This window comes from Nicotiana tomentosiformis, chromosome 7, assembly GCF_000390325.3.
Source record: "Nicotiana tomentosiformis chromosome 7, ASM39032v3, whole genome shotgun sequence".
Taxonomy (NCBI): domain Eukaryota; kingdom Viridiplantae; phylum Streptophyta; class Magnoliopsida; order Solanales; family Solanaceae; genus Nicotiana; species Nicotiana tomentosiformis.
In genome coordinates, this window is record NC_090818.1 from 47,768,936 (window position 1) to 47,781,089 (window position 12,154).

At 32.6% G+C, this 12,154-nt stretch overlaps 1 protein-coding gene across 1 annotated transcript; it reads left to right on the forward strand.

Moving 5' to 3' along the window:
* The first annotated feature begins 9,114 nt into the window (after window positions 1-9,114).
* LOC138895567 (uncharacterized) lies at window positions 9,115-9,486 on the forward strand. The gene has a single exon (XM_070180270.1). The coding sequence runs from the start codon at window positions 9,115-9,117 to the stop codon at window positions 9,484-9,486; it is 372 nt and encodes a 123-aa protein (XP_070036371.1).
* The last annotated feature ends 2,668 nt before the right edge of the window (window positions 9,487-12,154 follow it).

The window sequence follows — 12,154 nt, forward strand, 5'->3', positions numbered from 1 at the left end:
TCCCCGTGAAATCCGAGGTCATTGTCACCATGTGTAGGCGCTGCTTGTGAGTTTGATATGTTTATCCTGAAAACAAAGATTCTTACGAAAACAAGTGTAAAGCGGTGTGTGTTATCGGAATTAGTATTAAGCAATCACTATTATCCTTAATCCCACGGTGGGTGCCAAACTGTTTACCCTTAAAATTGGATAACAATTAAACTTATAATGTGGTTCTAAGGACACGTGATTTCACTTAATACCAATTGATAAATATGAAGATTAATAACAGAAATGAACTATAAAGTAAAGCAAACCAGTGTTAGAATAAAACTCAGCCCTCGAATTTGGATACCCTCGAACTAGTTGATGTAAGAACAATCAAAATATAACAAGCTGATGAACAATAGTATAAACGAGAAAGAGAATTATATTGCTTTGATATTTGTGAACAATCTCTCTCACAAATGATTAGAACCCTCTTTTAAATAGTAGAGAAATTACACTTATGGTATAATTCTAATTACAGAAAGAAATCCTATGATTAACTAATTAGCCGTTTCTGATTTAATCCGTTCCGAGATTTACGCCATGATCCTCGACCAGTCACGAATATCTCGCCTTTATGTTATTGTGTATCTTCGATCTTGCTCGATGTCTGTCTCATTTGGCTTCGATCGCTACTAGCCTCGATCTCGGCAGGTACCTCGATTCTGAAATCGGTACCTTATCCTCGTGATTTTAGTCTGTTCCGTTATGAGGCCATCCTTCGATGCAACCTCCCGGTTCTTGGTCAAGTAGTAAAATAGGGCGGGTCCGGTATTAACCGTATACAATTATGGAATATGTAACTAATCTTCTTAAGCATTTTCAACTGTGATAAGAACAACATTTTTGTTTTTACTTTGTCACATCTTAAAACTAAAAAGATATTATTAAAGCTAAAAACTGACTAATCATATATGAAATTTTATAATGGTTTCAGGAAATTACTCCTTTTTCAATTACAAAATGAAATACCAGAGTCTAAAAAAAATGAGAATTCTAAAGATTTGATTGTTAATTAGATTTGGATGAAGTAAATCAAAATATTATAAACTATTATAAATGCTTTATTTTTTTGAATCCATCGGATTGTGTAAATCATACTAACGACAATGTCACGCATGTGAATTGTAAATCAAACTTACAACCCAACGTATGATTTAATTATTATTGGCTCAATTTATGAATTTATTATTGGCTTTATAATTATCTGAAAGAATTTGAATATCGAACACTTTGAGGTAACAAATGAAATGTCAAAGCATTAATCTCTCTAAAAACATTATACACGATATATAATTGCATATATTTGTACGAAACTAAATTGGAAACCTTTTTTTTTCTTTTGGCATTATATTGAAATTGCACACTCATGCATTGGCCTATGCGATATATGCCAATGAAGTATTGAACCACCTAGTATTTTTTTTTTTAATTTAGTTTTGACTTGACATATATTTGAATAATTTTAACAAAAATATTTGTTTATACTTAATTTGTATCTGTTCGTTACTAACAAAGGACAGCTAGTAAGTTCATAGAATATGTTTAGTGACACTTCGAATCCACTGTTTTAAATTTTTATCCCTATCTGATCTGAGGGCAATACGTGCATAATCATTGATAGGTTTTAGTTGACATGCAAGGAAACCAGAAGATTAATTAATAATTTGGACTTAATTACCATTGAAAAAGTAAAAAGAGGTAGGTAACTTGAGTTACAAAACAGATGGAATTGATCCCTTGCCTTAACTTGCGTCCTATGGATGTCAAGAATACTATTCTACCTTTTAGTAGCTTTTTTCCCATTGGATATATAGCTTTTCTAAGCCTCGCACTGTGACAATGGCTATAGCCTATAGGTAAGTGAACTCAGAGAGGTAGCATTGGTAATATTTCTTTTCAGATTGGTGTTTTGTAACAATCCCTCCTGTCCTTTTCCATAAACCTTTCTTAAGGCTTCTTCATTACCCTTATTCATTCATGTGTAATTTTCACAATTAGATATATAGTCTATATATTATAAGAACATTTTTTCACTTTTCTCCACTTTGAATGTATCCCTAACGTGTTTAACCAACAATGACATAAAAGAGTACTGTCAAGTATGCACAGCCTTTCTTATTCAAAGTTTTCATCCCATATTTTCTTGTCGTCACCTAATTAAAACTAAAAGAGCGCAACCACGAGGGACCTTTTCCAAAGCTGTGTGATGTTAACTGCTTGCCTTTTCTAGGTATCGCACCATTTCCTCCACCTTAATTATTTCTCTTTTTTGTTGGCGAGGTCCAAATAGTTACAGTCTGGACATTATGTCATTGACGAACTCCTTGTTTACCCTTAAATTCGGATAACAATTTAAATTATAAATAGTTTTAAGGATATGTGAATTCACTTGGCACAAACTGAGAAATATGAGAATTGAAGTTAGAAATTAACTGTAAAATAAAAGAAACAAATGTAACGCTCAACTTTGACCCTCGAGCTAGGTCGCCCTCGAACCAACTGAATATATTATTGAAAAGCAAAAAATGAACAATTGAATGAGAGAGATTTAAGAGATAAAATGTTATATATTGTTTTGTTATGCGTGAATCCATTCTTACAAAATGATTGGAACCCCCTTTATATAGTAGAGGAGTTCTATATATGGTGCAATTCTAAATACAGAAGAAAATTTCCAGATTGGCTAATCAACCGGTCTTGACTTGATATATGCCGAGATCTCTGCCACAATCCTCGTCTGGTTACGGATTCCTCGGCTTTCTGTTATACAACTTAGCAGGCTTTTTTCGATCTCGCTAGATCTCTATCCTTCTCGGTCTCGACCTTAGCTGGTCTCGATCTCAATCAATCCTTGAATCACGAGCTAAGTAATATTTATTCATGTAACGATCCAATATAATTTGGGATTGAACCTCGGTTTGTCACCCCGGTCTCGATTAATCATACGAAATCGGGCAAGCCAGATTTTGATCGTATACACTCCTTTTTCCATTTAATCAAATTTGTTAAAGCTTTGCTGGTTATGGCAATTAAATAATACATAAATTATGAAATATAAATATATTATATAGGATTTTATTAGTTGATTGCTTCGTGAGCAGGCAATGTATTCGCCAGATTGATATGTGAAAGCGTAAAGAAGAATGCTATATGTGTATGCTCCAATATGTGTTTTTAGAAAACTCCTGAATTATCGCATGGTGAATTTCAGAACAAGGAATCGGTATACTTTTACCTAAAGGGAAACTGATAATGACAAAGTGAAAACATTTTCCAAGACTTGCATGCATAATACGACATTGTTGTGGTGATAGTGATACTATACGAGACAGAGCTACAAGTTGAAATTTGTGGGTTTGGGATTATAATATTGTAAATTACGAATTTTAAATTAATAATTTATATATATTAAATAAATTTCTTAAAATAAATACAGAGTTTGGACTAAAAGTTACTAGTTCAGCCTAACCCATATCTTCCACGCTAGCTCTGCCCATAGATATTATATATATACTCCATATATTATGGCTTTGACAAATATCAGTCTTCAATCTAATGCAACAGCATATAATATAGTGTAGTTTTTAATATATTCAAGGCTTGCATATATATATATATATATATATATATATATATATATATATATATATATGCCATACCTCACGCTAGCTTGCCAATTCTTAGGTCGCTTTCAAGTAAAGAAACAAAGCACATATGTATAAATAAACTATAAAGGGAAAAACAGGTACATAGATATATAGTTTGATAACTTCGTATCTTTGTCCCTGTTCAAAAGTTTCATGGCTAATATGTCACATGGTACTGAACTGCTGTATCATGTTTTTTGTATTGTGGTCAACTGGTCATATATCTTTCATGTTATTTTTGTAACAATGTTTAAAACTAATGCACTCTCTGTTTAAATTTGCGGGCAGGCGCTTATTTAATTTAAGGGAGAAATTCAAAAATAGTCAGATTTACAAGTGGTAATTGAAAATAGTTACAGTTTCAAAAGTAATCAAAATTTAGCAATTATTTATTTAAAAGATAAATCTGAACAAAAATACTGTTCAAAATTCGAAAATATTCCAGCATAATATGTTGGAGTTCGAATTTTTCACATGTGAGTTTCGAGCATAACATGCTGGAATTTCATAATGTGTTAAAATTCCAACATAATATGCTGAAAGTCCATACATATGTGCTCCAATCTCCAGTATATTATGCTGGAACTTTTCGTGTACTAGAGTTCCAACATAATATGCTGGAAGTTTATACACAGTTGCTCCAATCTCTAGTATATTATGCTGCAACTTTCCGTGTGCTGGAGTTCCAACATAATATGCTGGAAGTTCATACACAGTTGCTCCAATCTCTAGTATATTATGCTGGAACTTTCCGTGTGCTGGAGTTCCAACATAATATGCTGGAAATTCATATACAAGTGCTCCAATCTCCAGCATATTATGCTGGATTTTTTCGTGTTGCAACAAAACAATGACTATTTTTTAATTACTTTGCAAACGTTGGCTATATTTCAATTACCAGTTCGAAAACTGGCTAGCCCGTGCTATTTTGACCTTATTTAGGGAATCAAAAGTCTTTAATTTTAAATTGTTATTTTTAATATTCTTTTTAAATATTTTCAAGTGTTAGAATTGTAATTGGCATTATCTTTTATATGTAGTGTTGAATATTCAAATTTTAGACAAAAAATAAAGGAATTAACATTCGATTTTGGACAAGCAATTAACTGAATTAATTGACCAGCCTACTCCAAATTCCATTATTATCTTTGAGACGAAAGAAGTCACTTTTACGGTTGCATATACAAAGACCAAATGGCAAAATATTAAAGTTACGAAGTTACTTCCTCCTATGTACTTTAATTGATTTTTTAGTTTATTTTTATGGTCCACAATATTTGATTTTTTAATATATCAAGAAGAAATTAATTATTTTTTTCAAAAGTTGCTCTTAGAGTAAAGAGTCTAGGAGTGTTTGTTGTATTTCCAATAAACAAATTAAGGTTAATATGGTCAATTCTATTGTTAAATAATGCTAAAAGTATGATTCCTTAATATGTGTGGAAAAAAAAAACAAATAAAATAGACAGGAGAGAATATAATATTTCTTGAGCCGGACATGAATGTTGACCCTTTCTTCTGTTTTTGTTCTTCTTTACTTTTCTTTGTGCCTATTCTCCGTTTATAATTTTTCTAATTTCCCTTTCAAGCGAATTAAAATAATTTCTACTCAACTAAACAAGAGAAGAAACTGGACAAGACAAAGAAGCAGAACGTTCAACATTAAAGTTGTTGGCCTGCAAGATACATTTGATCATAATACCAATTCCTTTGGTAGCTGCTGGACAAGTCTTTCGCATTTTATATTGAATTTTTCGTTAAAATTGAACGAATGCTTTTTATGATTTTATTTTTTTAATCCCCAGTTGGTAACACATGATACAAATTCGAACTTAAAAGAATTAATGAAATCCTAGCTGCTGGATATATGACGTAACTTTTGATATATCAGCAATGAAATCCTAGTGTTGGATCACGTTATTTATAGATATATATCAGAAACAATCGGAAAAAAATCACATACATTTTGTGCTTCAATACTTTTAACTTAACCGAGATTTTTGGTTGGAACGTTGGAGGTAGGTGAAAAAATCACTATATGGCCTTGAATTTATGCGAATTTGTAAGTTTGGTCGTTGCATTTAATCCGTAGATAATTTAACCCTGATCAGTTTTAAAATCTGTACGCTTTAATTTGTGACCTAAGGCAAGCTGCCAAATTCAAAGAAGGTAAGGATATCAAAATCTTTTTCCTATCCAACAACAGAAATTATTATAGGGAAAGTTTAAAGTTAGGTTTTACACACTATCTGAAACAAACCAAATTAACTGGCTATATTAATTCACTAAATGGAGTTACAACTTACAAACAACTAGAAATAACAACCAAAAAATAGCTGAAATATAACAGAGAGGATGAGAAGACATAAATAAACCGTAGAAGAACGGGATGAGAAGCAGAACCGGGATGAGCGAATACATACACTTCATAACAATTCTCATATCCTCTTCTTTCTAACCCCTAATCCTTTTTGGGAAAATGACATTGCATAACCACTCTAAAAATAATAATCAAAATAATAGTTTTTTTCGCGGGTTAAAAGTGAAAAAATGACGTCTTTTTAGTGATGTAGTTTTTAATTGAGCCTGGATACCAAATCAGGTCTTCTGGTCCTATTTCTCGGCCCAATAGCTGCTTGTGTGACATCTTTGCAGGTATTCACATTGGCCTGGAGCTGGTTCATAACACTATCCTCCTGAAATTTACAAACACAAATTTTATGAAATCGAAACTCTTCCTCAAGAGTCAAGACACATTCAAAATGGTCTACAGTGATAGTTTAAAAACAATAAAGTTAAGGGCTAGTTTTCGTCGGCATCATATTTGTATTAAATATAGCACATGAATACAAATTAATACTAGATCTTTTTAGCTTAATGTTTACGAAGATCATGACAAGATTATAAATCTATTGTTCAAAATTCATAAAATTTTATTTATAACAAATATTGAAACTTTTAAAACAACCAATTTAGGTGCATATGTTGTTGTTTTTCTGTACTAGCATTACCACTTTCTTTTAAAGCAGATGATGCATCCTGGGATGCACCCGCTTCTTTTGCTTTATTACATTTTAGCAAAGACGTTTCAGGAACTAGATCGTTGAGATTAGTTCCTTGTTGTAATAATCACTCTCTTGAATTTCCGTGTTAAATAAAAGGTTCTTCGATTTAGAAAAAAAAAAAAAAAAAAAGCATTACCACTTTCCACCTAAAAACTTATCAGTCCTAAATGGTTCAGGAAAAATAGTTACGTAATTATCAGCCTCAACATTTATTGCATACCAATTTACTACCTGTCTACCAATAAACATCAAGAAGGCTTGACTCTAGTAGGTTATTTTCTTGAGAAAATTTCAGAAATCACTGTTGTTTAGTGGCTATTAACTTTTTATAACTATCATATACATAATTACTTCCTGTAGCTATTATTCAGTTTGTTACGGTAGTGTATTCGTTGTTTTCGCGCTAATGTATTCATGAATACAATATCAAAAGTCGCCTAAAAACAGGGGGGTTACTGTTGTACGCGACTGTATTCACATGTATTCGCGTAATGTATTCATGAATACAATAACGGCAATCACCTTAAAAATATGTCCGTCCAGCTGTCTAATAACCGAAATAGGATCAATTAGCGTGATACACTCCTAATATAACTCAACAAAATCAATTCTAACATGCCTCATTATCAATCCAATTAATTAGAATAATTTTTCAGTTGTATATAACTGTTGTATTTAACTTTTGTATTTAGTATGTTTCAATATTTGTTTTTTACTGTTGCATTCATTAGATTCAATGTTTGTATTTACTGTATTCACTATTTTAATTTATATTCAGTGTATTCAAATGTATTTATATTAACAATATTTTAGTTATTCCTAATACATATTATTACTGTTATATTCAGTATATTTTATTGGTTGTATTCACTGTATTTCTATTTGTATTTAGTGTATTTTATTGTATTTTAAAATTAAATGCATTCACTGTTTATATTCTGTTCTATTTCAATGTTTGTATTTAGGGTATTTTAATGTTTATATCATGTATTTATGCATAATGTATGTACAGTATGCATGAATACATGTGTATTCAGTTTTATTAAAAAAATACAGACCTTCAAAATAAATAAATACATGCAAAAAAATATATTTATACAAAAATACAATGTGTTTGAGTGAATTTGTACATAATACAATGTATTTGTATCATTATATGTGACTAAATAGCAAAAAAGAGAAAAAAGTTCGTTGGATCCGTACAATAAATTTCTGATAAGAGTTCATCACATTGCTCCTTTCCGTTCGAAAAATTCACTCTTTTCTATTTTCTGGCTGCCTTGTACTCTATTCTAATGTCTCGTCGGCCATCAATACTAGGGCGTGTATCTTGAATTGCTCGAAGAGAGAGAAAGAAGGAATATTCTGAGAGAGAATTGTGTGTTAATTGAAAGAAAGAGAGAGGAAAAATATAAATAGCGTATTTCATGCCTTAATGGTAGTATATACCAATATACCATAAACATCTATTTTGCTATAAGATATAAAATGTAGCTATAGAAAATAATATTTTAAAATAATTTTGGTTTATAATAAATATGGTGTAACCTTTGTTTTAGGAGGTAAAATTTCCTATTTAACTTTGTTTCTCCATTTGAAGTAGTTTTGATTGTTAAAAGATTAAAAATATACGTTACCTTGAGAAAGAAAATTTGAATTCAATAGCTCGAGGTTAGCTAGGTTAATCGAGTTAGTAATGTTTACTTGGACCATATTATGAGTAAAACGGAAATCTTTAAAGTGATTTTGATTGATAAAAGACTAACAAATAGTGTAAGCTTGTTGGACCATAATCTTCTTCACACAACCTAAACTCTAAAGTGGGGAAGAAAGAGGCGATACAGTCGAAGAGGAAGAAAGAGAAAGAGCCAAGTGGTCTGTCGAATGATCTAGAAAATAAAAGACCATACTCTATCATACATAGGCCTATCAGACACAACACACATTTGGGCCAAATACAAAAAACATAAATCAACAGCCCAATACAAATAAAGAACTGGGCCTATTACTATAGCCAAAATCCGGTCCACTTCAATGTAGCATATTGGATACACCTGAAAGACACTTAGTCCTTCCAGAACTTTCTTATCTAAATACAAGTTACAACTAGAGTTATGGGAAAACACATGTGATTATGGGCAAACATATAGGAATTTGGGACTTCTAATTAAATATAGTTGTAGTTGTCCTTTCTTATCTTTCAAATACTTGTATAAACATACACATTGTACAGAATATTAAATCATCAAAAGAAGAAAAGAATTATTCTAACTTTCTTCTAATTTTCTATATGGTATCAGAGCAGTAGCTATCTCAAAAACCTTAATCTGTATTTTTTTCAGTTACCTTCTTTTTTTTCTTTCTCTTTTCAAATGGCAACAAATTCCATAGATGACTCCTCCAATGTTTCTGCAGCTCACACAGTCTTTCAACCCACTGTTGTGCTTATCGATTCCTCTCATCCCTATTATTTTCATCCATCTGACTCACCAGACATGGTTCTTATCAACTCACTATTTGATGGAAAGGGATATGGAGGATGGCGTAGAGCCATAGTCATTGCACTCTCTGCCAAGAATAAACTTAATTTTATCGATGGAACTTATTCTGAACCTGATTCTTCTTCCATTAACTTCAAGCAGTGGAATCGTTACAATGATATGGTTATATCATGGCTTTTGAACTCTCTGTCTAAGGACATAGCTGAAAGTGTCCTTTATTCTAAAACTGCAACTAATATTTGAAAAGAGCTTGAGGTCAGATTTGGACAATGTAATGGTGCTCAACTTTACCAGTTACAAAAGGAGTTGAGTGATCTAGTGCAAGGCATCTGTGATGTGGCAGGAAATTATACAAAGGTAAAAAGAATTTGGGATGAGTTAGATACCTTGAATACTTGTGTGCACTGCACCTGTGAGTGTGATTGTGGAGGAAAGTCCAGAACTTTCAAATCCCTTCAAGATGGTAGGCTCATCCAATTTCTCATGGGGCTTAATGATACCTACTCAACTGTGAGGAATAACATTCTAATGATTACTCCTCTTCCTAGTGTCAATCAAGCCTACTCTCTTCTCAATCAAGATGAGAAACAAAGGAAAATTCATGTTGCACAACTCCCAGTCGAGACTGCTTTCCTGGTACAAAATCAGCAAACCACTTTTCAGAAATATACTATTGGAGAAGGAAAGTTCAAAACAACTGTTGAAGGAAAGAAGCATAACGTGATATGCAACTATTGCAAGAAACCTGGACATTCCATTGACAAATGCTATAGAATCATTGGGTTTCCCTCAACTTTCAAGTTCACTAAATCCAAAAGGTATCAAGCAGGTCCTCACAACAATGCAACAATCATGAATGAAGAAAACACAACTCAGTCAGTCAACATATTGGAAGGACATGCAACAGAAAAAGTCATCACTCAAGAGCAGCTAAATCAGATCTACCAGCTTCTTCAACATGTGAAGGTTGGCCAACAGGGTGAGAAAATTTCTGATGCAAATGCTAGTGCCAACTGTGCTAGTAAAACAATCACTGCTCCTAACCTATATTGCCTTTCTTGTTTCTCTTACATGAATTCTACCTCCTGGATAATAGATTCAGGGGCTTCAGAACATATGACTTTTGAATATTCTATTTTATTCAATGTGAAACCTCTAACCAAATCTCTGTATGTTAATCTCCCAAATTCATATAAAGTTAAGGTCAGTCAAGTTGGTAGTGTGCATGTTTTGCCAGATTTAACCCTACACAATGTGTTATATGTTTCAGATTTCAGATTTAACCTAATTTCAGTTCACAAACTCGCTCAACAACTCATATGTACCTTGATTTTCTCATCTTTTGGTACATTTTTGCAGGGCCCTTCACTGAAGAGGCCAGTGGTAATTGGTGAAGTGAAGGAAGGACTATATCTACTTAATCCAGCTTCTCTAAGTTCTGGACTAGCTTATGGAAGTCCATCAGTTTTTCAGTCTTATCCAGCTTGTAATAACCTTAGGAAAGACCTTGTCTCTCATTTAGTTTCTTGTTCTGCTAGAGTCAGTTCTAATGTAAGCCTATGGCACAAAAGGTTGGGGCATATGCTTCCATCCAGTATACAAAATATATCCAGTTTTCTGTTTTCTTATCTAACCAAATTTAATGTTCCCTGTGATATATGTTCTCAAGCTAGACAGACAAAATTACCTTTTCATTCAAGCAATATCAACACAAGTTTAATTTTTTAACTTATTCATGTTGATACCTGGGGACCCTACAAGGTACCAACTCATGATAATTATAGATACTTCTTGACCATAGTAAATGACTATAGTAGAGGAACTTGGACTTATCTTTTAAGAATAAAAAGCAATATTTTTCCAGTCTTACAATCTTTTATAGCAATGGTGGAAAGGCAGTTTGCAAGAAAAGTTTAAATCATTCGTTCAGATAATGCCTTGAAATTAGGATCAATATCCATTTTCTCAAAAAAATTCTTCTCTAATGGAATCCTTCATCAAACTTCTTGTGTTGCTACCCCACAACAAAATGGAGTGGTTGAACGAAAGCACAAACATCTTCTAAAAACATGTAGGGCTCTATTATTTCAGTCTACTCTCCCTACTATGTATTGGGGTGATTTTTTGTTAACTGCTACCTTTTTAATCAATAGATTTCCTTCTAGAGTGCTTAATTTCAAAATACCTTTTGAAGTCCTTTTTGGAAAACCTTCATCTTATGACTTTTTGAAATATTTTGGTTGCCTATGTTATGCTTCTACTTTACCTCATCACATAATAAAACTTTAATCTAGATCGGTCAAATGTGCATTTCTAGGATATTCCTTTGGGAAGAAAGGATACAAACTATTAGATCTTCAATCTAGAATAATTTTCATTTCTAGAAATATAATTTTTTATGAGGATATAATCCCTTTTTCTTCTCCTACACCTGAACCACCCATTTTTCCTAAAGAAGTTTCTACTATATCCAACCAAATTCACTCTTTCTTTCAGACTAATCACCCTTCTTCTTCAGAATTAAGTCTTAGTCCTACTCTCCCTCCTTTAATAGCATCACCTAGAACAACTCCTATTTTATCTTCTATCTCTAGGATCACTTCTTCTCCATCTCCTATTCCCCTTCAACCTGCACTAAGGAGATCCACTAGGGACCACAATCCACCATCTTATCTGTCAGATTATGTGTGCAATAATGTGTACTTGACTGCTCTAACAGATTTGTGTTTTGCAGCACCAGTCTCACCTACTACCATACCTTTCACAGACCTTTCTCCTACAAATCAATCACTTCTAACCTCTATTTCTCACATCATTGAACTTACAAGCTTCTCCCAGGCAATTTTACATCCCTGTTGGCAGGATGCAATGGCTACATAACTTCAAGCCTTGGAGGCCAACCAAACCTGGG